The sequence below is a fragment of the Dermacentor silvarum genome, chromosome 4, assembly GCF_013339745.2.
Source record: "Dermacentor silvarum isolate Dsil-2018 chromosome 4, BIME_Dsil_1.4, whole genome shotgun sequence".
Taxonomy (NCBI): domain Eukaryota; kingdom Metazoa; phylum Arthropoda; class Arachnida; order Ixodida; family Ixodidae; genus Dermacentor; species Dermacentor silvarum.
Window position 1 is genome coordinate 99442616 of NC_051157.2, and position 24879 is coordinate 99467494.

Consider the following 24879-nt stretch of genomic DNA (forward strand, 5'->3'; position numbering starts at 1 on the left):
CAGCGTAATAAATAACGTCAACAAGGTGCCTCGCGCCTGGCTCCACTGTCAACGCACGCTTACGGACTTTGTTACAGAATGCTGTTTTCGACGATACGTATAACAGCGAGTGCTAATAATTAACTGCACGGCCCCTTGCACAGCGCGAGAAAAGCGTAACCAAAGTTTGAACATCACTTCGATCTCTGGTGACTTGCTAGGCAGCCTCCTTTACGACGATTACTCTACAGCAAGGCCTGCTGTGTCCAAACAGGAGTGGCGGAAAGAAACAAGAAACAAACAAAAAACAATCTTGTTTAAAATATTTGTAAAGCCGACTATCGGCATGAAATTCCTCTACAGCACAATGCTTGGGGAGACATATGCACTCATTAGAAGAACTAGTCTGTTCCTGACGGAACAGGGATACGACAGCCGCATCTTCCAAATATGTGAGCACGATCCTCAGTCTTAACGTCTTCCCTGTGGTCCAAGTGCGTTGCGGAGCGTTTGGAGGCGCATTTGAGCGCTCATCTTCTGTGTCGTCCGGAAGGCAGGAGGAAAATAAATAATATGCATACGACCAGTTAGTAATATACGTACTACAGCGACCACTGCATGCGAGGCACACAAAGGGGATTTAAGAGAATAAATATCTCGCACACTGATGCCTACATTTTTATCACAGCCCGCTTGAGTGGGTGCTTCATGCCATTATAACTATACGTTTTATAACGAAGAGTTCAATTTAGTTTTATCAGAGCTAAACAGTCTCGCTTTGCATTTATAAAACACTTGATTGGATTTGCTAGCATAGACCATATTGAAATTGTGTTACTCTGTTCTCGGAGGGAGCTGCTGCCGAGTTGACCAAGTCACAGAACGGAACATATTGATGGATACAGACGCGGGATGATGTGTTTCATGCTGCAGTCCTGGCTTACCATTCTATACTGTTATTTTCTTCTTTTTTTTCTTGCATAACATTTTTTTCGTTTGACATAGTTTTATTGGCCTCTTCCCCACGGCTCCGCATGCGTCCGACAATTCATTTCCATGATGAATGTTTTACATAACCACTTCAGAGTTAATCTTGAAAAGTAGTGAAATCAATGTGCGTTATAATGTACAACAGGTCAATGTACAAGAGGAAAATTGTATGTAATAAAGATCAGAAACATTTTGTTCTGTACACTGAACAGCTCACTAACACAATGATACTTTCTTTAGAACAATGGGGAGTCCAACGTTCTCTATACAGAGACTATCATTGGACCGTGGTTTTCTCCAGACATTGCAAAGAGGCAATTATGGGCTATGCGTAATTTCTGTGCAACCTTGCTGCTTCAGAGTACTCAGAGTATATATACGTTCGAACTTTATTTTTCTCCTTTTTTTACTTTGTACCGTGTGTGAATGAGTTCTTACTTTAATTCTCACGCGTCTGACCGCCCATCCACCATTTGGTTCTTTTTAGTTTTTCCTTATTAACCAGTATATGTCATTTTCGAGTAAATTTCATCACTCAATAAGTGAAATGAAGTAGTAAGAAGCATCTGCTCCAAGACCCTCTCTCTCTCTCACTTTCTGCATATATATATATATATATATATGTCTCACGAAGCCCCTCGTTCGTAGGTGCACTTTACCATCTATCCGCCGTGTTCGCTATTGATACGGCCAGCAACAGGATTAGCTGATATTTTGTCTTACGAACAATAATAACGTAAGAACGTTTTCGTGCATACGAGCCCAGAAATATGTTATAATGGGCAGTATACAGCTCGCTAAAGGACAAAGGGTCTTGCTTGGTCAGTGAGAGATCAACTCTATGTAAAGGCGTTACGCAATCGGGGGAATTGGCCAACTGCCCCGCTGTAACACGGATGCTCCCGACTTGACGCGCCGAATCACGCACACTTCTGCATCCGCTTCTGCGTGCGTGGGCCGACCCACGCGTCCTGCTGGAGCGAAGGATGATGCATCGGTACATCGTGAGACTGTGTAGCCACTCTTATTGCGAAAATTGGCCAAGCGACGACTATAGATGTCGCCATCGCCCGTTTTGTCACGAGACGCCGCGGCTGGTTGCGCGAGATTCTTGCACGTATAATTATATGACGCCTCCGCCTCACAATGTATTCTCATTGCGCGACAGATGAATCAGTGTCGTCGCATATTCATTTTTCCAGGGAGAACGGTCCTATACAGCGAAGAGGAAGGGCTCTGTAGCGTATATATATATATATATATATATATATATATATATATATATATATATATATACGTTGGCAATAGCAGCGGATGTTCGTAAGGAATAATTATGTAAACTCAAGCACGACAAGGTGCGCGTCGTGTGAAGGTGAGTTAACAAATGTGGCAGACGTTCTCCATCACGTAGCAGACGTTTTGCCATCAAAGTGATAACCATCATCTTTATCATCATCATCACCGCCGTCGTCATCGTCTACGTTGCATAATACCACTGTATAGGGTGCTCCGACCATGCTAACTTACAGCACAATGTGGCGGACAGACACCCACACAAAATAAATACACACAAGGACAGTACCTGTCTGCCTGTATACGCTAAGTTATATACCCTGATTAGAATGCAAGACGAGCTAGCCCAGCAAGTCAGCCCTTCTAAATTATTTATACACCGCCGGACAACATATTGTCTGACCTCATCATGTAGTTATTCTTCCTTTTCTTCAGCGCAGACGAAACACGGACGAGAAAGAACAAATAATACGAGGGCCGACTTTAAACAGAATGTTGATGCCGAGGTTACGGTGGTGGCGATGCGAGCGCTGACTCTCGACGCCAGCAAATGATTGTTAACCGAAAGCTGTCGTCCGTGTGATCCGTGTTGTCAAACCGTGTCGCGAATTGCCGACAAGCGTGTCTAGAACTGTGAGAGGTATGACATTGTCCCTCGCTCTGATTTCCTGTCATGTGATCGCCGATCGTCCCTTTTTTTTTCCCTTCGCTTATAGTATCCATCCCATTATCATGCGACATAGACCACCGGTTATATTATACCCCACGTGTTAGCTGTGAGCCCGCCCAAGTACAAACATTCGTCTTAATTTTAGCCGGAAGACTGTCAAGGTATATACGTTTACTCCTTAATCTACACGGCTTTCAATCTTTCTAGATACTATCAGGTCTGCAACCAATTTCCGTTATTATCAATTTGTCAGCTTACCACATAAAGCACCAGAAATAGCGAGATAAGTATACCGCTCCTCTTCACCTTTTCGAAATTTTGCTACTATACATAATTTGTGTGTTTGTCTTTCGCACATGCGCACGTTTTAATTCCATCGCTCAGTTTAGGGCTCGCATTCGGTTGCAGACTTTTCTCCCTGCTTATTCCTTCCTGCTTCTTCCTTCCTGCTTTAAAGGCACATATGCAAGTGTGGTATACTGAGCTATGATTGGACTATATTGCAAGGCGAAATAAATTTCTTTGCTTTCCTCGCCGAGTTAAATCCTGAAAACAGGTATACCCCGTTTAGCGATGGCACGAATGGTCGATATTGGGTTAAGGCAGCCAGAAAACAGTGACATCAATAATTTAAGCAGCATTCATGCAGCATTCAAGCAGTATTCGAGCAGTATTCAAGCAGTATTCAAGCAGTATTCGAGCATTATTCAAGCATTATGTGTCAAGCCTTGGGTTGCTGCGTCTGCGTTGACTTAAATTGGGCTCAGGATAGGCGGTGCCCTTCGAACCATGTAAAAACAACATACATATATACAACAGCGATTGCCTCTCCGGATTTACAAACTGGGACGTTCCAGTCAGGTTCGCATCATAAATCGATACATATATAACCCACACGCGAAAATGCAGTGAACATATAAGTCATGGCGCATACAAATCCTTGGGCGCTGGTGGCTTGTGAAAAATGTGGATGCAAAATAAACGCCATTTATTTAAAAAAAAAACAGAAAAGTCAAATTTGTATAGGAAGTGAATTAATACGCCCAGTTGAATATCTAGTGAAATTTGAAACATATCTATATAGTGTAATTGCTTGTATACAGCGCCAAAACACGAGACCAAGAAGCGAAGCGGAGAGCACAGATGTATAGTATACATACAATCGACAGAATCATGTGGAGTTCGCTCCCACGCTGTAAAAAAAAATAATAATAAAATAAAAAAATAAAAAAATAAAAAGCGCCACTTCTACAAGTCCAAGTATCTACCAATAATGCCTCCAGAAGACTATATAATACCGCATGCCGAGCAGAGGGCGCAATATGACACCCTGGCCATCTTCCTTCTGGCAAGCCTCATTAGCGCGCCGCCTGGGAGCGTAAAGAGCATGGCTTGGCACGCATGGCGTCTTTCCATACCATAGTCATTATCATTACCATGATCATAATCATTATAGAAACGTCCCGTAACTGCATAGAGATTCATACAAAAATTAAGGGGGAACACTGGTGTGATTGTTCACCAATATCTATAGATATACCAAGAGAATATTACGTATACAGTACATTCATATGTCTAAACTTCATGCTTGTGACTTCAAACGTTCCTGTATAGCGTCACTCAACACACGCTTTATATATTCCTAAATTTCCAAGCAATCACATTCTCCTAAACACGTGAAGGAGGGAGAGTATGCGCACTTGCATAATAATTGCCAATTGTAGCATCTATAGCGCAATGTTCTTGTTGAAAATGATGAAGTTGCAAAGTCACAAAGCCAGACGGACGAAGTTTATAAATACACATCCTCGTGCTGTATATAGCCACCATTGCCATGCAGGCTAAAAGGTCACGCATGTTTGCTGCTCCGTTAGGCACTATACATAGCGATAGGGTTCCATTTGCTAAATTCTCTATAGAATAAGCTCTTTGCATCCCCGTACGCGTATACAGTATACTTTGAGCATTCACCGATTTTGCGACACGGTATATACATAACGCTGTTCACAGAACGGGCGCGGCGCCGGGAGCTCGTCGTCCTTTGGTGACGTGCAGCGCCAGCGCGGTGAACAATCGTCGCGACAACTGCAGCGGCATTTCCTCCGGCTATAGTGTCGCACGATCAATCTCGGCGCCCGGCCGAGTCCTTTTTCCCCGAAACGCAACTGCCCTGAAATCCGCGCCACTCCCGGCCGAGAGCCACGAGGTCCCGCGCGCATGCAGAGCGCTAACGAGGAGAGAAACTTGTTACGGACTATGAGCTGCAGCTTGTCATAAACAACCCCTCCTCCCTGCCCGTGGGCAATGCAAACACACACATACACACACGCCCGGACACAGGAGCCGCACTGGCGATTTAAATCCTCGACTATATCGCCGCAGCGCAAGGCGCCGGCGCTCGCAACCCTAATGCGGGAGGGCGCGGGCGAGCTTATAATTTATGCTCCGCGTTATGAGTCGGTCGGGGACACGAGCTGTGCAGCGGTGTTTCCGCGCACTCGGTCTCTCTAGTAAGGCTCTAGTAAAGCCAGGACTTAAGCACAAGGGTGCGGCTGCTCCGGGCACCCTCGCAAAACCTGTGCTATACACCCGCTGCGCCAAGCATAGATGTATAGTTCAGTACAGTGTGTTCAGAGCAGAAGGGTCCTCTCGTATAGCTGTAGTCCACGAGCTAATCACAGTGCTCGAGCTAGTGAACACCCAAACGATGCATGTTTGTACGGTGCAGTCGTGAGTACTATACCTATAGAAACATCGAATTTGTTTACAAGCAGCGATTATTTGCCATGTGTGGATTACATTCGATAGAGTGTCAATATTCGACAAGTAGCTTTGCACTTTCACATTTTGGTTCGATGAACCCTTTTGAGCAGAGCACGTCCCTTTCGCCCTCATGGCCTATCTAAAACAATATGGGCGTTCCCTCTCATTTTGCTCAAGGGGAGGGTGGGGGGGGGGGGGGGGGGGGGGAGGCTGTGTTACGAGCTTGCCGTGACGAAAATAGATTCTGAGCTTTTTAATAACGTAAGCTGTCAACTCCCGACCACAATATCCGCTAATATTTCGTTACCCTCCTTGGAAGCGTGCAGTAGCATTGGGGACCCCGACAGCTAGAAGCTGACGCGTATTTCTATATCGTTACACTTGCGACGCTAAAATTAGTGGTGGAGATGTTGTCAGCTTACGTTTCCAGATGCAGGTGAAGCGACGATCCGTAGACCTTTAGATTTTAAAGGAACCTGCGTGCTGCTTTTTGAACAATGGATTCTACGGGACTATTGCAGGCGAATTGAGGCAGCTACTCCAAGTAATCACATCTTGCACGTTTCTTATACGAGGTGCCATGAACACAGACTGCGCAGGGCTTTTTTTTTTTTTCGTTCCGAATCAGTACGAGCGCAGCCAGCACAGTGTCAAAGGTCCAACTTTACTGACTCGAAGGAGGACCTGCCTTTCATAGTGTGGGGACACGCCCTCTGTCGTACACAGCCGAGCCCTAACTAACGCTGCACGCAGCTATACATCGCGATACGGAACGCTGTGGATAGATGGGAGGAAGGATGGAGGCGCGCATGCCAGGGAAGGCATCGGATGACGAGCAGCGCCTGCCACGGCTGCTTTAGCCCCGCAAGCGAGCTCTCTTGGCCAACGAAACGAGCAGGAGGGGAACGAAGGCACTGCAGCGAGCCCGCAGTCCTCCGCGCCGCGCGACGTACGCCCTGTCGTGCCAGGGAGCTGCTGCGCCAACATCCCTCCGTGTCCACCCTCTCCAGGACCCCAACCTCTTCCTCCTCCTCCTCCTCTCGTTCTTGCGCCGTCACCGCGTTGGGTCGGGCTGGCGCCACATCGCAACCAATTTTCCGCGCTGCTAAAGACAGGAGCGGATTAACGCTTTGCGTTCGCCGCGCCGCCGCCGAGCTGTTCTTGCTGCCCCGGGGGAGAATTCGTCCGCGGCGGTGGCGGCTGCCGGGAGAGGACGAGATACGCGAGCAGTGGTATTTCCATTCTGCCCCCCCCCCCCCCCCCCCCCCACCTCCTCCACTTCTATTCCTCGAGATGGGATGCGCGCACGTGCGCGCTTGTGTGTGCGTGCTTCGCGGAGGGGGGGACGAGCGCGAGCGCTGCAGGCCAACGCGTTTGTGGCCGCCCCGGGGTGCTTGCTCGCTGCCATCATGAATGGATGGATGGCGGAGGGAACGCTATGATTCGCTCGTTTGCGGCCAAAATTGAGGGGAATAAAAGAAAGCGGCGGCGGCGTGCCGAGGTCTCTTGCCCCTGTTCGCGAGTTTATCGTCGGCTGTTCGTTTCGCGGGAATGTCTTCGCTTATTTTTCCTTCTTCGTTTGCGAGTTATCAGGGACTGGCGTCACAGTCTGCTATACCTATAGTCCTCGTTCACGCGGCGTATCCATTCGTTTGTCGGAACACCGGGGTGATGAAATCACTAGTTTCTTGTTCAGTAGTTGACGAACAATGAACGATAATGTATGACGCTCAGCGACGTGCGACGCTTTGCCAAGACGTGTTAAAGAGCGCGATGTGAAACTAGTCGCTTGTTTACTATCGACTGTCTCGACCTTTTCAGCTCACGCCACGAACATTCAGCAAAAACTTCAAGCCAGCGTCTTCGCCGGGCAAGCTTCCTGGTTTAGATCAGCTTATTAACTTTTTGAGATACCTGCCGCGTGTTATTTCTGCGAAGACATACGCACAGCGCAACGACGTTTGCACAGGGCGCACAAAAGGCATCCACGAGGGAATCACCCGACCGATATATTTTTCACCTCTGTCAGTCCTCGTTACATCGTTTCGTAAGGCTCACGTTGTTTCCGCAGCAGAACTATCTCTTATATATACCTACTCTCTAAATGTATACGCATAGAGCACACAGCGCGAAGACTCTTTGCACAAAGCAGCACAGGAAGGACTTGCACGTTGAGGGACATCTTCCCGGTCATGACTTTCCTCGCGTATATACCGCAGCGAGAAAGGCCCAGAAAAAGCTCCGAGATGAACATCGATACGAGAGCGCATGCGAGCGAGCATGCACATTGGATTCTTCTGCTTGAGCAGCTCGCTTCTCCGAAACCTCGCGCAGTGCGATGCGGCGGTGCCGGCGTCGTTCCTGTCCAAGCACCGCGGTCGTGGCCGCGTACACATTTTGCGGCTTCCGAAGCCGGCGGCACGACAGTTCCTGAGGGAGCCGAGATAACGCGGCTGCGCGGCGGGGCCAGCGACGTGGCCGCACCACCCCCCTGCTTATATGGCCCGCAGATAAGAGCGCCATCTTCCTGCCAGCAGCACGGGCAGGACCCCCCCCCCCCTCCCCCCTCCTCCCTCATCTAAAGCCTGTCAGTTTCAGGCGAGTACGAGCAGAGCGGACGCAGAAGAGCTCTGTGTGTGTATTTTAGGTGTGCTTTGAGAGGAAATAAAATGTGCCAAATTTAGGCTGGTCTACTGTCAAAAACACATAGTTATAGCATGTAATAATATATATGCACGTGACAGCGCTTCGATCCCCCCCCCCCCCCCTTACTGATGTGTGCTTTATTTATTGTAGCTCACCATTTTTGACTGAAACAGAATAGAACTAAACAAACTCGCGCATATAGCAATTGGTGAGGTCAACCTAAACGGCGCGCACACCTGCACAGACGACGTTTCAGATAGGAAGTAAACGAATGCGAATAGCAGCCTGTTCTCCCAGCTCTCGATGTCTGGTGATTATATCATGAACTTGGAGATAAAAGTGGACAATTTTTGTTTTAGTTTTTTTTTTTTCGGTTCTGATTCGCAATTTGTACCGACGCGAAAATGCGTCGGTGTCTTAGACCAGCGCGCGCATGGCTTTCACAGCCAAAGAAACAGCCGCTCGAACGTCACAAAACATTCTACATTTTGTTTTTATAAGCCTGCGTTTCTAGCCATTTCTCTGCACAGTTCGTGTACGCCTCCATCGACACAAACATTGTCTGCACAGCGTCATTTACGCGTTTCGCGGCCTCACAATGATATTCCACTGAAACGGTAGACACACGCACCTAAACCAACCAGTCGATCGTACAATGTGTCAGAACGGTGAATGCTCCGATCGCAGAACAACACTTGTTGGGAACTTACTGGATGCATGGTTGGTATGATGAGCTGCACACTGGATCGGCACAATGTACGCACGTGGCTGAGCAAGTCGAAATAATGTTGGTCACACGACTTTTTTTCCTTTTTTTTTTTTTGCCAGGATCACGTCATTGTCTACCTCACCCCACAATATCTTTCACTTGGCTTCCACACATTATATGCTATGCTGAACTGTACACCGACATAAGGAAATAAACACGGAGCGAGCATGAAGTCACTCAGCTGCAGCCTTGGCAAGCTATCTCTTCGTGAAGCCGTAATCTTCGCTATTTCCTCCTAAATGTCGGCCCAACCCGTGACCTCTGAGACTCAGTGTATGGTCGGGAGTGTTTGGTTCGCAGTAGTATTTAATCGATGCGCACTTGTCCGGTTGCTCTGCCATATGATCTGCATGCCTGCGGAGCGGCGCATGCACTAAAACCTACCGTGTGCTCTGACGTCCCGGGACGATCACGTGTTGGGCCGACTCGTTTGGCTTCAGTCGTGTTGTGCAATGCTGCCTTTTTTCACATCTCCATGCACGTCCCTTATATATCATGGTGAATGACGAGTTCCTTATTTGATTGCTCCTTAATCTTTCGATGTGCAAAAGTTTGGCGAGTTGGGGTATACTGGACCGGCAATTACGAATTTTCATAATGACAACCAACTTTCAAAGAGGCTGCTTGTGCGACCTGATGCGACTCGCTCTATACCTTTACCACTGCTTTGAGTCCGTTGATATATAGGTATGCTGTCGAACCGTGAAAGAGAGGCAACAGATGAAGCAGCAGGACACTCACACTGGGCACGTTGTCACCGGAGCACATGCCTTCGGAGAGGAGCCGGTCTCGGATCTCCCAGGCGAAGATGGACGGGCACTCGCGTTTGAACGCGGCGATCTTGCCCACAACGTCCGGAGTCGCCACGCGCGGCTTGCTGCCACCGATGGCTCGGGGCCGGATAGAGCCCGTCTCGTAGTACCTGCGCATAGAGAGCACCGGCTTAGAGAGATGCTAAAGAAGGGTTAATACCGAGTTGATGTATATGCAAGCTTTTATATAGTTACTGTATCCATATAGCGTTGTGTGTGTGTGTGTGTGTGTGTGTGTGTGTGTGTGTGTGTGTGTGTGTGTGTGTGTGTGTGTGTGTGTGTGTGTGTGTGTGTGTGTGTGTGTGTGTGTGTGTGTGTGTGTGTGTGTGTGTGTGTGTGCGTGTGCGTGTGCGTGCGTGCGTGCGTGCGTGCGTGCGTGCGTGCGTGCGTGCGATTCAGCCAACAAGGGCATGACGGGCCGTACATGAATCTGTCTAAACTTCTTCCTTCTGAATTCAAACGGCTTGGTGCATGTGCAAATTCGTCATGTCGAATTAACAACAGCTTGCTTAATAAATGCTACAATTCGCAGTGCTACATTTTCGGAGATGCATGGCCTTCATGCCAATTTTCTCGGAAGTGCACGTTGCTAAGAACGTCTGCAGCCACAAACGTGGGCGAAGGTGAGACAAAGCCAAGTACTAACCATCATTCTCATGGCAGCCGAACGATCGAAGCGCCACAGTTCCCCCTATAGCATCTTTAGTGGGAAACTCTTATGTGTTGGACTAGTTGCATTGCTTGTTGAGCTATAGTGTGAATAAATAGCGCAGGGGGACACGGCGCAGAGCGCTGTAGAAACAGCGTTGTGTAATTTCTTGCGTTTGTTATTCGCGCACTAAATGTGTATGGAGGAGATTCTCCGCGTAACTGTTTCACATTCCCGCGTGCTTTGACAGGCGCTAGTAGTTATCGCTCATCTCACCTTCCGAGTATCTTGGAGACGCATCCGTTGGAGACTTGGAGGATGCGCGAGATGTCGCACGGCCGGGCCCCGGAGTGCGCCAGCTCGACGATCTTCTGTCGCGTCGAGTCCGGCAGAGGCCGCCCGTTGACATACACGCCCCCGAGCTGGTTGACGCCGCTGTGCCCTGCGAGTGCGAGATGACAGAGAAGGAAAAAAAAAAGATTAAACATGTGGTTACACGAAACGAAGCGGCTTCCAGATGAAAAAGTCGCAGTTTCGCCTGAAAGGCGAAACATCGATTGCGATATCAAATTAGTGGAGTGGTATACGAAGTAAGGATACTAGTAAGGATGACCGCGGAAACTCGCTGTCAAAACACTGGAGTCAGGAAGCGCAGCCGCAGCAGCAATCGATTTGACCTTCGTACCGCCTCTCGTATCAGCGGTAACTAAGCTGCTAAAATCCAGAGCGTGGCAGACTCTGTCCCCGTCGCAAATGGCTTTCAAGATAAAGCGGCCCGGGCCGCCCGGGCCGTGCCTCCCTCCACTCCCCCCGGAGCCTTGCGTGCGACGGAAGACGGCGCGCTTCCTCCCCGCTTTCCTCCCTTTCGTGCGCGGGAGGACGACGAAGTTTTTCGTGCTCGGTTGGTGGTTTCTTCTGGTGCTGAAGTTTTTCTCTATTTATGTGCTTTTCGTGCATCAGTAACCAGCAACGACGTTTGTGCTGAACCCTGAGGACTCCTACTCTGCTGGGAGATCCTCCCCGCAGAGCTTGTCATGGAAGAGATGGCCATGGACTCGTCTGGTGGCCAGCTCAGACCGCCGGCGGCTCGGAAGAGACTCAGTTCTTCAGTAGGATCCGACGCTGCTGATTCTGAGCTTTCTGACTCAAGGTCGGAAGATTCAGATGTTTTCATACCTGCCAAGCACCGCCGTTCGAGACGGATGTCCCCGGCATCGTCCTCAAGCGAAGCAACCATCATATACGGCAGTATCGTGACTACGACAGTAGCCTTCATGCCCGTCGACGCGACGGTAAGCCTGAATGCTATCTCCCGACAGAAACTCAATGATTTCTTCTTCAAACTTGCTCCTGGACTAATCCAAGAAGTTCGCGTGAACCCCTGGAAAAATGTCATAGCCGTTGACACAACAGATGATAAGATGGTGCAAACTCTGCTTGGTTTGTCTGAAATTTGTGGTGTCCGCACGCGGCCCTACATACCACAGGGTGCGGATATTGCAGCTGGCGTCGTCTCTGATGTTGACTTGGATCTCAAAGACGACGTTTTTAAGAGCATGATCGTTTGCACACCACCATGCAAAATAATTAGCGTTCGTAGGTTGGGCTCGTCAAAGTGTATGAAAATATTATTTGCCGGTGGAAAGCTGCCTAGTCACATAAAGGCTGGACTTGTGCGATATCCTGTTCGCCCCTTCGTACCACGGCCCTTACAATGCCATAAATGCCTTAAGATTGGTCATGTTCAGGGCTTTTGCACCAAAGATCTGGTCTGTGCCAAATGCGGTGGGAATCACCATGTAGATGCTTGCGAAAGTCAGACATATCAGTGCCCTAACTGTAAAGGTGAACATTTGGCAACGGATAAAGGATGTCCCTCATTGAAGGACGTACAAAAGGCACTAAAAGAGAAAGCCAAAAAGAAGGCAGCAGGAGATGCAAGTATGCGTCTCCGTAGTGCCGGTCCAGCGATTGGAAATGCCTCGACTAAGCAAAAAACAGTGCGTTCAAGGAATGCCAAACAAACAACGCATCGAAAAGAAGAGGGGCGGACCTTCAACCTCTCGGAGTCATCGTGGCCAGCGCTGCCATCGAAATCGTCGGAAAAAGTCACTACAAAGACAGCGACCACAGTGGAGAACACTGGAAACACCGTGCATAAACCGGTCACAGCCAACGACGAGGCGCAACTTGTCAATCTTCTGAAGATGCTTGTCACCGTCATCAGGTCTCTAATCGCCGGTCGTCAGACACCAGCAGCATCAGCAGCAGCGCAACTTTTGGAGGCCCTCGTTCCAGTCCTCGACGGCCTTAAATAGACGTGTTACCGGAAACAAGCTTATCAGTTGTCAGCAGCCTCGCCCCTTTGTGCTGCAATGGAATGTCAGGTCGCTGCGACCGCGACACGCTGATCTAGTTCTTCGACTCATCGCTATGAAGACTCCACCAGATGTTATAGCGCTTCAGGAAACTTACGTAAGGAAAGACGAATATCGACTGCCAGGCTTCATGGGTGTCCACAGTAACACTCGGTGCGCGGAACCAACCTGTGGCTCTTTCCAGTGTGTGGACACGACGCATACGCGCAATGCTTCAAAAGCATCAGTGTACGTACGTGCTGACTTGGATTTCACGGTTCTTGACACTGATGACATCTGTGATGATGAGTTTGAGTGCACAGGTGTTACTGTGAGCCTCAAGGGTGTGACTACGACGGTGGCAAGCATTTACATCCGGCCTACACGTTCTTCAGATACCTCATTACTTGAGTGCTTAGTGTCTCGGTGTGGTGCGTCGTTTGTGTTATGCGGAGATTTTAATGCTCACCATCCGCGATGGTGTAGCCGCCCCCAAGACAATCGTGGCGCAGAAATGAACGAGCTTATTATCAGGAATGATCTGCAATTACTGAATGACGGTTCACCTACATTTATAGGTAGAGGAAAGGAGCATTCCACTATAGACCTTGCGATTTCAACGAGAGATGTGTGCTTAGCCTGGTCATGCGAAGCTGACCCGTGGGGCTCAGATCACCTGCCCATTTGGTTAACACCAACACATACTGCGGGCCGAGAGACTACCGTCTATACAGTGACAAACTGGGATAAGTTCCGTCAGCTTATCTCAGAGGCACCATCTCAAGACAGTCTGTTCAATCGGGTGAGTGAATGTTTACGACAAGCTACAATACAACGACGACGAAGTATCGGCAAACCAAACCCCGATCTTAAGCTTTTGCGGCTCCGCGCATGTCGACGCCGCGCTTATAGGCGGGCACAGCGCTCTAAACGACGCACCGACTGGACTCTGTATAACCGCATTGATGCAGCCATACGGCGGCATACAAAACAGCTTCGTCGCAAGAGCTGGGCCGCCTTATGTAGTTCGCTGCATACTGGAAGTGGTTTTGGAAATGTGTGGCGCATACTAAAGGCTCTCCGCACTCCCGAAATCTGCAAGAACCCTACGGCTGCTTTGTGCATAGCGACTGGCCATTCACCAAAAGTTCTAGCGGAGGCATTTGCAGACCTTTTCGGCTCTCCTATGTCCGGTGACACCACAAATTCCGACCTTTCTTCTTTGACAAGTCAGAGTACCATGACTGCTTTATACGGTCCAGCGTGCCAGATGGACGAGGCAGACTTCACTCTTGAGGAGCTACGACACGCACTCAGCCTCTCCAAACGCCGCACTGCCCCAGGTGAAGACTGTGTGGCGTATCAAGCATTACGGAACATTGATAACAGTTTTCATGACCGTATACTGGACGAGTATAATGAGGTATGGAGAACTGGTGTAATCCCTGCTGAGTGGAAATCGTCCGTGATAATACCAATTTTAAAGCCCGGGCGCCCTGCACGACACCTCAAGTCCTACCGGCCGATATCCCTAACATCAAATGTCATCAAGTTAATGGAGCGAATGGTCCTGTTTCGTCTAGAAGACAGGCTAGAGAAGTTAAATTTTTTCCCTGATGTGATGAGTGGTTTTCGTCGCCGCCGTTCAGCTCTGGACAGCATTTCAGACCTTGTCTCAACGCTTGAATGTGCTAAAGGAAACAAGCACTCCGCCTACATGCTCTTCCTAGACGTAAAGCAAGCTTTCGACTCGGTTCCGCATCAGGCGATTATTTTCGCTCTTGAAACCGCGGGAATTTCGGGTCGTCTGCTTCGCTTTGTGTGCAATTTCTTATCGGAGCGCCGGATGAAAGTGCGTGTTGGAGCAATAACAAGTGAATCCCGCACTGTTAAGTGCGGTGTCCCACAGGGCAGCGTTTTATCGCCGCTTCTGTTTAACACAGTACTCGCCGCGCTTCCAAGTCGCTTGCCTCGAGACAGTGACCTCCCTGTGAGCATAGCTATCTATGCAGATGATATTGCTCTGTGGATAAGCGGCCCTTCACACCTTGGCCCGCGGCTTCGTGCAAGCTTGCAAAGAGCTCTGAACGCGACTTCGGAGTACTTGGGTGAAGTTGGCCTGCAGATGTCACCTGCAAAGTCAGCTGCAATAGCATACCACCCTAAACAGCGCGCTCGTCGAACAATGAGCCGACTGTACCTTGACGAAACGCCGATAAGCTGGGTGCGACAACACCGTTATTTGGGCTTAATTGTGGATGATCGCATCTCTTGGCGTCCTGCCATTAAATTCGTACGACACAAATCGCAGTCCATCCTTAAGTATGTGGCCGCCTTGACTGCTAGAGGTGCTGGCTGTGACCAAACAACGGCTCTGCAGGTGTACCAATCATCTGTACTCTCAGGCATGATGTATGCGCTTCCATTCCTGAACGTCCCACCTAGTTTGATGGCCCAACTGGAACGTGATCATCGCGTTGCCCTTCGAATAATGCTGGGATTACCTCGTGAGGCGCAATCAGTTCCATTACTCACTGAAGCTCATCATTTACCTCTAAGGCTACAAGCAGACCAGAGAGCTCTATTTCATATAGAGCGTCTGCACCGCGCATCGAATGGTCAAATGCTCCTTGATCGTCTGATTCACCGCCCGTTTTCTCGCATTGGAAAAATGGCAGCATTATTTATGAACATTACTGACATTTCTGAACATGATGCTTCAGTTACGCCTTCGCCGCCGCAAGACATCACCAAACACGTACTGCCCATTTACCTTACAATCCCTGACATACACAAAAAGTCTGATATGCCTGTTTCGGCTATATTCCAATTGGCTCAGTCGCACATGTTCGAGAAATTTCCAGATTACCTTCAAGTATTTACAGATGCATCTGTGCACAGTGACGGTCAAGGCGCCTCTGCAGCTTTTTTCTGCCCTTCAACTGAAGCACGACGTATATTTCATATACCCCATCCAGCCTCGTCAACAACTGCGGAGCTAGCAGCAATTAATGTTGCACTGAAATACGTGCAAGAGGAGTTAACCACACCGCCGAAGATTGTCATATTTACGGACTCCCGCGCTGCGCTTAGCAGATTACAACGCAGTCAGGTTGATTGCCCAATTGTGCGCAGCATTACAGACTCTGCCAACAAAATTTTATCACGTGGGGTATCTCTCGTTGCTCAATGGATACCTTCGCACGTTGGGATCGCCGGAAATGAAGAGGCTGATCGACTGGCTTCAACTTGCACTCATAACGACTGCGCTTGCCCTGAAATTTTGTGCAAGCTTGATGACGCTCGCCTGCTGATTCGTCGCCACCTACTCAAGCAGCATCCAGACCAACGCGTCGCAAATGGAACGTTCCCGCCGCGTGTTCGCGGTCGAGGCTTGCCTCGTCGCGCTAGAGCGCAACTACTCAAGCTAAGGGTTGGCTGTGTTAATGTGCACGAACGTTTACACAGACAAGGACGGGTGACTAGTCCATCGTGTACGTCTTGCGGTGGCTGCGAGACACTTCAGCACCTGATTTTGGAATGTCCCGCTTTCAGTGCGCAACGCAAATCACTAGTGAGGGACTACCATCTCCTTGGCCTGCGGTGTACGACTCTGGACGAATGTTTATACCCCAGTGGTTGTGCGTCTCGACGTGATCAAGCTCATCGTGCTCTCCTTACTTTTGTAGAAACAACGAACTTAGGGGCACGTTTGTAACCCAGCAACTATTTCTTTTATTTTACATTCTTTAGTAGCTTGACCTACAGGGACGGGCCCTACTGTATGTTTTACTTTATTCGTTGAGATTTGTCATCTCGCTCTTCCTTTCCTCCTTCCTCCCCTCCTTCCTATCTTTCCTTCTGTGTTTCTCTCGTCCTTTCCGAAGAGTAGGCAGGCGTTGTGCCCCTTCTGGTGGCAGTTGCCAGCTTTTGCTTCTCGCTTTCTCTTTCCTGTGTATATGTTTTCAAATCAAATAAATAATAATAATTTCGTGCGCGAGATTTAGACGCGATCGCCGGCTCACCCTCGTACGCTTTCACTCGCACATACAGCATATGGCGCGCAGCGAAGATTTTATCGCTCTTGGACTTCATACGGAACCTTACGCCGACGCCGATGGCGGAAATGCGCCTGGTGGGTCTATATAATTGCTATCGCAACAAAACGTCATCTCAAACGTAAAAAGATAGAAAGAAAGGGGAACAAATGACAGCAGCATAAGTGCACATGCGAAACCACCGCTCCAAGCTAATGGCCGATCGTCTTGACGTGCCTTGCCTGCCTAATTAGTTTGCCATTAAGGGTGCGTGGCATGACTGCAGGTTGCACTGACTGGCCGATGCTCGAGCGGCCGACGTATAGTGTCCATACACTCGGCTAGCATACTCAGAACAAGTGAATTGACTGATTTCACGGGTTTAACGTGCACGTCAAAGCAGCATCATTGCTGTGGTATATAGACTCATATAGACAGTTCTTCGGTTTAATTTAGTCACTTTAGGTTCGTTAATGTGCGCCCACAACTAGGTGAACGAGTACACAGCGCGTTTTTTTTTTTTTTTTTTGCATATCTGCTCTCCATAAAAATATAGTCGTCATGGTGGGCCGGGAATCGAACCTGGGACTTCGTAGAGCCTTTATAGGCATTGGGAGTAACTATATCCAGGTTCAACGAGTCGGCATGTCAACGGACTGATCTCCCAGTGAATATCTATAACTGCGGGAAAAAAATCTACGACACAAGTTTACATGCAGTCCTTTTGACAATGTTCAATGTGTCCACACGTTGTAACAAGCATAAGAACATGTATATGCACAAATATATCCCGCGGTCGACATGCAGCATCCTGCCCTGCAGTAAACGCTGACATGACAGACCTTGAACAGCAAGGACGACATAAATGGCACGCGTCCTCAATTGAAAACTGCTAGCAGTGCAAATATTCGTGTCCTATGGCCACATGAAAATGCTTTACTTAGATATTTACTATACATTGCATACGAAGTCCTGTGGAAGGGCTCCACCATAAGCTTTCTGCCGGTATAAAGTAGATTAGCGCTCCGTATCTATCTCGTTATACTCGATAAAAAGTAACCTGGATCGTGCTTGTTCCCATGAAATGATGCGATTCTCGTGTCACAGCTAGGGTTGTTGCACTGCCTTTAGTGCATGGTAAATTGCAATACCTCGACAGTTGGAAAACCGGGACAAGCGTAAGCCTTCACTTGATTTCTTCACAGATGCAAAAGCCTTAAAAAGATCTTATAGGTTCATGGTCAGTATGTGCGTTACAAAGGTGATTGCTAGTGGCACTCTGGAGATTCTGAAACCATCGCTGTTAGCGGGAAGCGAACATTTATGCGCATATATTATAGTCATCATCCAGCACCTGGAGTAGCATGTCAGGCGAACAGCCAGGCTAACATTTCAGTATGTCATTAAAGCTTCTATGTCTCTCCCTCATTTATGTGCAGCTTACGCGTTATAACCCTTAACCACTATACAGACTCACTGAGGCGTACCTATATATGTGTTCCTTAGACAATGCACGTGATGCTATGCATATACGTGAAATAATCCCTTAAGTTTCGATAAAGCAGGAGGGCCACACGGCGTGAGCTATCACTCCGTGTCACACAACATGGTTAGTTAGCCCCCACAGAGTCATTAGAGTGAATACTTCTGAATTGAGTTTACAGCTTTTTTTTTTATTCTTTTTGCTTTTTTATATTTTGATAAATATTTCTTTTGGTCTGGCTTCGCAGTTATAGTTAGTTTCTGTGTGTGACTATGATAAACACAAACACGCGCGATTATTCGGGTGATTTATAATGTCATCCTGCCCATTTTAACGATAACCTGACCCTGTAATAAATACCACCGGTGTTCTCTGCCGCTCAATACTGAGCGTACGACATTGCGAACGTTAAAAGACATGCGTGGCTTTAGGCGCCTGTGTTAGAGTGGCGAGCCTTATATAAGCTGTGATTGCCAAGCTTTATTATAGGGGTAATTATATTCAGTTTCGCACAAAAATTTCAATAAATATGTACTCTAATAAAAACAGAACATTCAACTCAGACTTTCGTATACGGGTCCTGTATATCATCTATTGCTAATCATTACGTCAGTAATCTAAACCAATAAAAAATTCGTCGGCCCTTCCCCTCCGCGAAGCTGGTTAACCAGCGAAGCTGAAACGTGCGGCTACTGGGTTAATCACTGGGTTAATCCCGAGGGTTCATTAAAGCATTTATCAATTATGTGGTTACACACACGTTTTGCTGCGACGGAGAGAACGATGTCACTGACGGTATGCCCGCAGTCCGCCGTTGTCGCTTGCGTTCGAAGTCTCGAGTGTGCTCGGCGGCGTGGTTAGCACCATTTGCCCGCCATTGCCGCTTGCGATTCTTCGAAATTAAATTGCTTTAAAATTAAATCTGTACGTTGTTGTTGTTGTTGTTGTTGTTGTTGTTGTTGTTGTTGTTGTTGTTGTTGTTGTTGTTGTTGTTGTTGTTGTTGTTGTTGTTGTTGTTGTTGTTGTTTTTGTTGTTGTTGCCTCCACACATGGCTCGTACCCACAGAGGGGATTGGCCACATTAGGTTGTTTGAAATGTGCATCTAACAAAATGCCAAAGGCGGGTAAAGGCAAACATTTAACACGAAGCAATAGTCAACTCAATGCTAACAGAAATTTTGAGAGGGCTTATTCATAAATTTCGGAAAAAATAAAATAATTTGATGTGTCCCACGGTCGGTACCTTAGCAGTGAAGCCTTCCTGACGCTTCAATAAACTTGTGGATAGCAGTGATCATTGACCCATGGTTTGTGCCTAATTGACACGCACCAAAGGACAAAATGTCTGGTGTAGTAAGCGCTAACCCCAGCTTATCTGTCCGTTACGTAAGGCAATGAATGGCTCATACCCCCTTAAGCAATGGCTCATACCCCCGCAAACGCGGCCTCCCCATTACGACGACAGAAGAGAAGTGAAATTCTATAGTATACGCTGGAATGATGAGCGGCAACGCAGCCAGCTGCGGAAAAAGACTACGACGACGAACGCGGAAACAGTGGCACAAGCGCGTGCCGAGCACGAGCACGAGCGCAAGCCGAGGGGCGCCAACGAGCCAGCTGCGGATGAAGACGACGACGCTCTATCCAATGCTGATGATGATAACTTTCTGTACACAGGCGATTTCGCCTAGCCATGTAAAGTTTCGCCTACACATATGAAGCTTCGCTTTAAAAGTAACGTGCTTTACAAATTTTACCAGCTTCTACAAAACTGCCGCAAGACAAGGTAGTCTCTCACAGCTGGCATCACTGTCGAGCCTTCTATTCGCGGCGAAACATCTGATGAAACACAATCTTTGATGAGCAGCACAATATGCAGAAACATAACACTTTCTTCAACTCGAATATTGGCGGACTATATATATATATATATATATATATCAATCATATATATGCATAATCAAATCATGTACGTTAAGAAATTCTTCATCTCCTGGCTGTGATTCTGTTTATCCGAAATTTTTACACAGCACCAGTTGTTATTCTTCCATTATAGCGACAAAAACCTTTCAGTAGTCACTAGACGATGGTTTCTCTTAATTCCTGACGATTGGAAGATGGGGAAAATGATTCCACCTAATAAAGCAGATAACACACACTCACCACTTAATTATCGGCCCATTTCACTCGCTAGCATCTCATGCAAGCTACTGGAGCACATTCTATTTTCAAATCTGGTCAAGTTTCTCGAATATAACTCATTTTCTCACACTCACAACATGGCTGTCGGAAAACCCATTCATGTGAAATTCAGCTCATAATTTTCACGCATAATCCCAACATCATCCTCGATCATGGTTCCTTGGCAGACTGAATTTCTTTTTTTACTTTTCGAAGACGTTTGACAAGGTGTGCCGTAAATTGTTACTCTTCAAAGTAAGTCTACTTAAACCGCGTCGTTAACTTCCCATCTGGCTTGAATGTGTTCTGCTAAACTATTCCCAATTCGTTTTTTCTAACAACACGGACTCCCCACCAACTGCTGTGAACTCTGGCGTACTCTGGCAAAGTTCCGTGCTTGGCCGCTACTCTTCCTCATCTATATATTAATGACTTGTCTAAATGCATTTAATTTCAAATACACGTATTAGCTGATAACGGCGTAATTTCATTTGGGAAATATATCACCCTAATGGCACAAATTATCTTCCTATAATGCAATCGCGAACTGGTGCAAAGAATGGTGCATGGAACTGAACTCTAAAAAATGTAAATTCATGAGCGTAACGAGATGCAGCCGTGAGTTACAAGCTTAGTACCTCAATAACATCCCTTTAGAAGCAGAGGTTTCTTACAAATACCTCGGCGTTGACATAACAAGTGACCTCACCTGAACCGCTCACATTACGTACGTAACTAACCACCAGGCACACACACACACATCTTCCTATAATGCGATCGCGAACTGGTGCAAAGAATACACACCACACACCACACACCACACACACGCACACACACACACGCACACACACACACACACACACACACACACACACACACACACACACACACACACACACACACACACACACACACACACACGTTCGTAGTTCTTTATTGAACTAAAGAAGTTATAAATAAATGGAATCGAAAGCTGATGAAAAGCAACTGGCCGCAGGTGATATATATATATATATATATATATATATATATATATATATATATATATATACTTACACAAACAGAACGGAAAGACGGGACAATTTTGTTTACCTTGGCTTTGCGCCTGCCAATGAAAGGGTTATGTGCTCGTTCAACGGGCGGAAAGCCTTCTCCCAAACGAAGTAGACACGCAAGTGTAATGATGACGCAGGAAGCATTAAGGTTCACTAGAGAACAGCTCGCAGGAACAGGTCGTCGAGTGAGTAAACATGCACACTACTCGAAAAAAAAAAAAAAAAAGCGACTGTTCCTTATCAACCCTCCCCACTTCTGTGTCGTAAAGTTCACTGGAGTGAGCGCGGCGCGCTTAACAAGGAAAATGTATGCGCTTAAGTACATCTAAAAGAACACTTGCGTTAGAATTGAGCACGGAGTGAAACGCTTTCTTTTTTTTTCGGCAAAATTCAAAGCCTTGGATATGGAACCGGAAGTTTCTTGGAAAAGCAGACACATTGTTCTCACCAGGCAAACTCAAACGCGTATCGAAAACAAAGAAAAGCAACAAGACACCGCTCAGCGCTTTCGTTTAACGCAAACAAGACTTTCGTTGCATAATATTTTGTTGGAACTTTGACTGTACTAATCTACGCCGCAATAAAAGGTTTGGCTGTTGCAGAGGGACTCACCCGCAAGAAAGGGCTGACAGACCATACCCGGCAACATCAGCTCCAATAGCGACTCCTCATCATCGGGGCCGGTTACTTCTTTCCGTTAGCCCACTCGACACCGCGCCCTACCAAATACCACTTTCGGGCGGACGTACGCGCAAGACCAACGTCTTGCGAAGCACCGAATTTCTTTCTTCCTTCTCGGCTCCTAGCGTCTTTTTTTTTTTCGGGTGTACAGACCCCAGAAGACCTCCCGCAGCGTCCGAGCATGCAGTTAGTTACACATCTCAACTGGCCTCGCAGTCGCGTCTCGCCCGCAGGCAAACAAGTACGCGATCCCAGTTTCAATGCCGCCAGGAACGCGTGCGCAAAGACGCTAACTCGTGTGTCATGAAAACCGCCCCGCATCCACGCATAACCAGAAACCACGGCACGTTCTTCCTCGATGTCGCGACGCCCGCCGCAAGCACACGGGCGACGGCGGCGACGACCTCCCGCGGCGTAGCCCAAAGGCTTCTCCTCCGTTCGAGGACCTTAATCTGCTAAGCCCTCTCGAGCGGACCCATATATGCAGGCAGACAGACACACACACACACCGTGCGTGTCGTCGACGCCACAGCCCGTCGCCGCATCGTTGTCAGTATACACTGCTGCCCTCCTTCGCGGTCGGCTTCCTTTGCTTCTTTTAAAAAAGAAACTTTTGTGTTATGTTTTGTGTACCCTCAGGTATACACGACGGCGCGCCGCTGTAATTGGGGGCCCGACCGTGGCCGCGGGAGACGAAAAATGCGCCGCTTTTTGCGCGCTTTTGTGCGGCTCCCTCCCTCGACCTTTCCCCGCGGTCCCGCGGTGGTGCGGTTCTTCTTTGGCGACCCGTGCCCCGCGCGGCCGACCCTGTGACTCGATGATGTCAAACCTTTTCTCCCGGGCCTGCACGTTCGTGGGTGCCCCGGGAGCTTTTCCCGCAGGTGCGGCATCCCTTGGTCGGTTGTGCGTTTAAGCGCTGTTGGGTTTGGCGTTGGCTGTAGGTTCCATCCCACCACTGCCACCAGTTGTTGGGTGGTTGACAGCGGCGGGATGGAAAATGCAGCCAACGCCAAACCCAACAGCGCTTACGCGCGCAGCAGTGCTGCAGCCGCGCAGCTACACTATGATGCTTCACAATGTCCTTGCTGCGACACGGATGGGGATGTATACACGTATACACACAATCGGGAGCAAGTTTGAAAACTACAACTTTCGTGAGAAAAATAACGAATAAAAATAAGAAAACTATCACCAGCATTATTCTAGCTCTGAACTCTCTCAGTTCATTTACTGCGACAGCAGCAGGCTCTTGCGGACATTGTCAGTATCATCAAGAACAACTTTTCCATGTTCGCGACGATAGCATTGCTTGCTGTAGCCTCCGAAACCCTTGCACAGGCACCACGCCTCTGAGAGTTCGCGTGACGGTCCAAAAACGCCGAGTGACTTGATAACCGCGGGTAATGCATGCGTGACGCCTCAGCGATTAACGCCTGGCTCTCGAGTGCACATTGCCGCGATGGTGCATGAAATCAATCGCAAGTGGTATATGCCAATTTACATTTTTCTTCGTTTTGTGATAAGGGTGAAAAATAAAATAAAAGCATGGGCCTTTAATGTCCCAAATCAACACGCGGCCATGCCCAGGAATTTCGGACATTGCCCTTTCGGCAATCTGTTGAACTTCGCCGCAGTACGCCTGCGTAACTCAACGGGCAGCATTAAAAAAAATGTATGTATATTTCAAAAGATCGGCTGACTTTCAACAAGTTTCGTATAGCGACGTCAATATGGAGGATCCTTCTTTATAATAACACCCGCATTTATGGCACAACGTTCTGATTATAAGTGCCAAAAATGCGTATGTTTTAGAAGAAAGTACCCTTTCAGCGTTGCTAACGGAAAGTTGTTGGAAGCCTGGCTAATTTTTTTGAACTGTAATTTCTGAAAGTGCTGCCCATTGAGTAAGGTTGGTGTATTGCGGTGAAGTTGACCAGACTGGCGAATGGGCAATGTCCAAAATTCCTGCAGGGCATGATATATGAGAGACGTCGCAGTTGGGTAGCTCGAGATTATTTTTTGACCAAGGAGCGGTGAATTAATATACAGATTAGGAGGTGTCATTAACGATGGCAAGACGCACAGACAGAAGGGTGGGTGGACGGACACATAAATCCCAGATTCGAGCTTCTAGCTGCTGCCGCAGTACACAAAAAATGACATCGCAGCCCACACGTGCAGCCTGGAATCGAGTGGCATACAAAGCGCGCTTGACTGATGTAGTGCGTGTCCCGAATCCAGACAATGCAGTATGACAGAAAACTTACTGAAATTTTCCCAGCTTGCGTGGCTTTCAAAATTTTGCCTCCATTGTAACGCACCACGCCACCTTCCGTATATTAGAATCAATGTGACATGATTCCTAATATTCTCTACCATGTCGCATTCTTCGTGGTATTATAATCGAGCGATCATACATTATTGCGACCGTATAGGTTGTTCAGTCTCAAAATTATGTTAAATGTCCATGGCGCCGTGTAATATATGATTACAAACTGTACGGCAATGTAAAGA

At 47.9% G+C, this 24879-nt stretch overlaps 1 protein-coding gene across 1 annotated transcript in view; it reads right to left on the reverse strand.

The window, feature by feature from the left end:
• LOC119450445 (paired box protein Pax-6) overlaps positions 1-24879 on the reverse strand; it is an 80653-nt gene that overhangs the window by 23238 nt on the left and 32536 nt on the right. The window contains exons 2-3 of the mRNA XM_037713889.2: positions 10848-11013; positions 9852-10032 (exon numbers count right to left, since the gene is read on the reverse strand). Of these exons, the coding sequence (XP_037569817.1) occupies positions 9852-10032; positions 10848-11013 (347 nt within the window). The remainder of the gene's footprint in view (positions 1-9851; positions 10033-10847; positions 11014-24879) is intronic.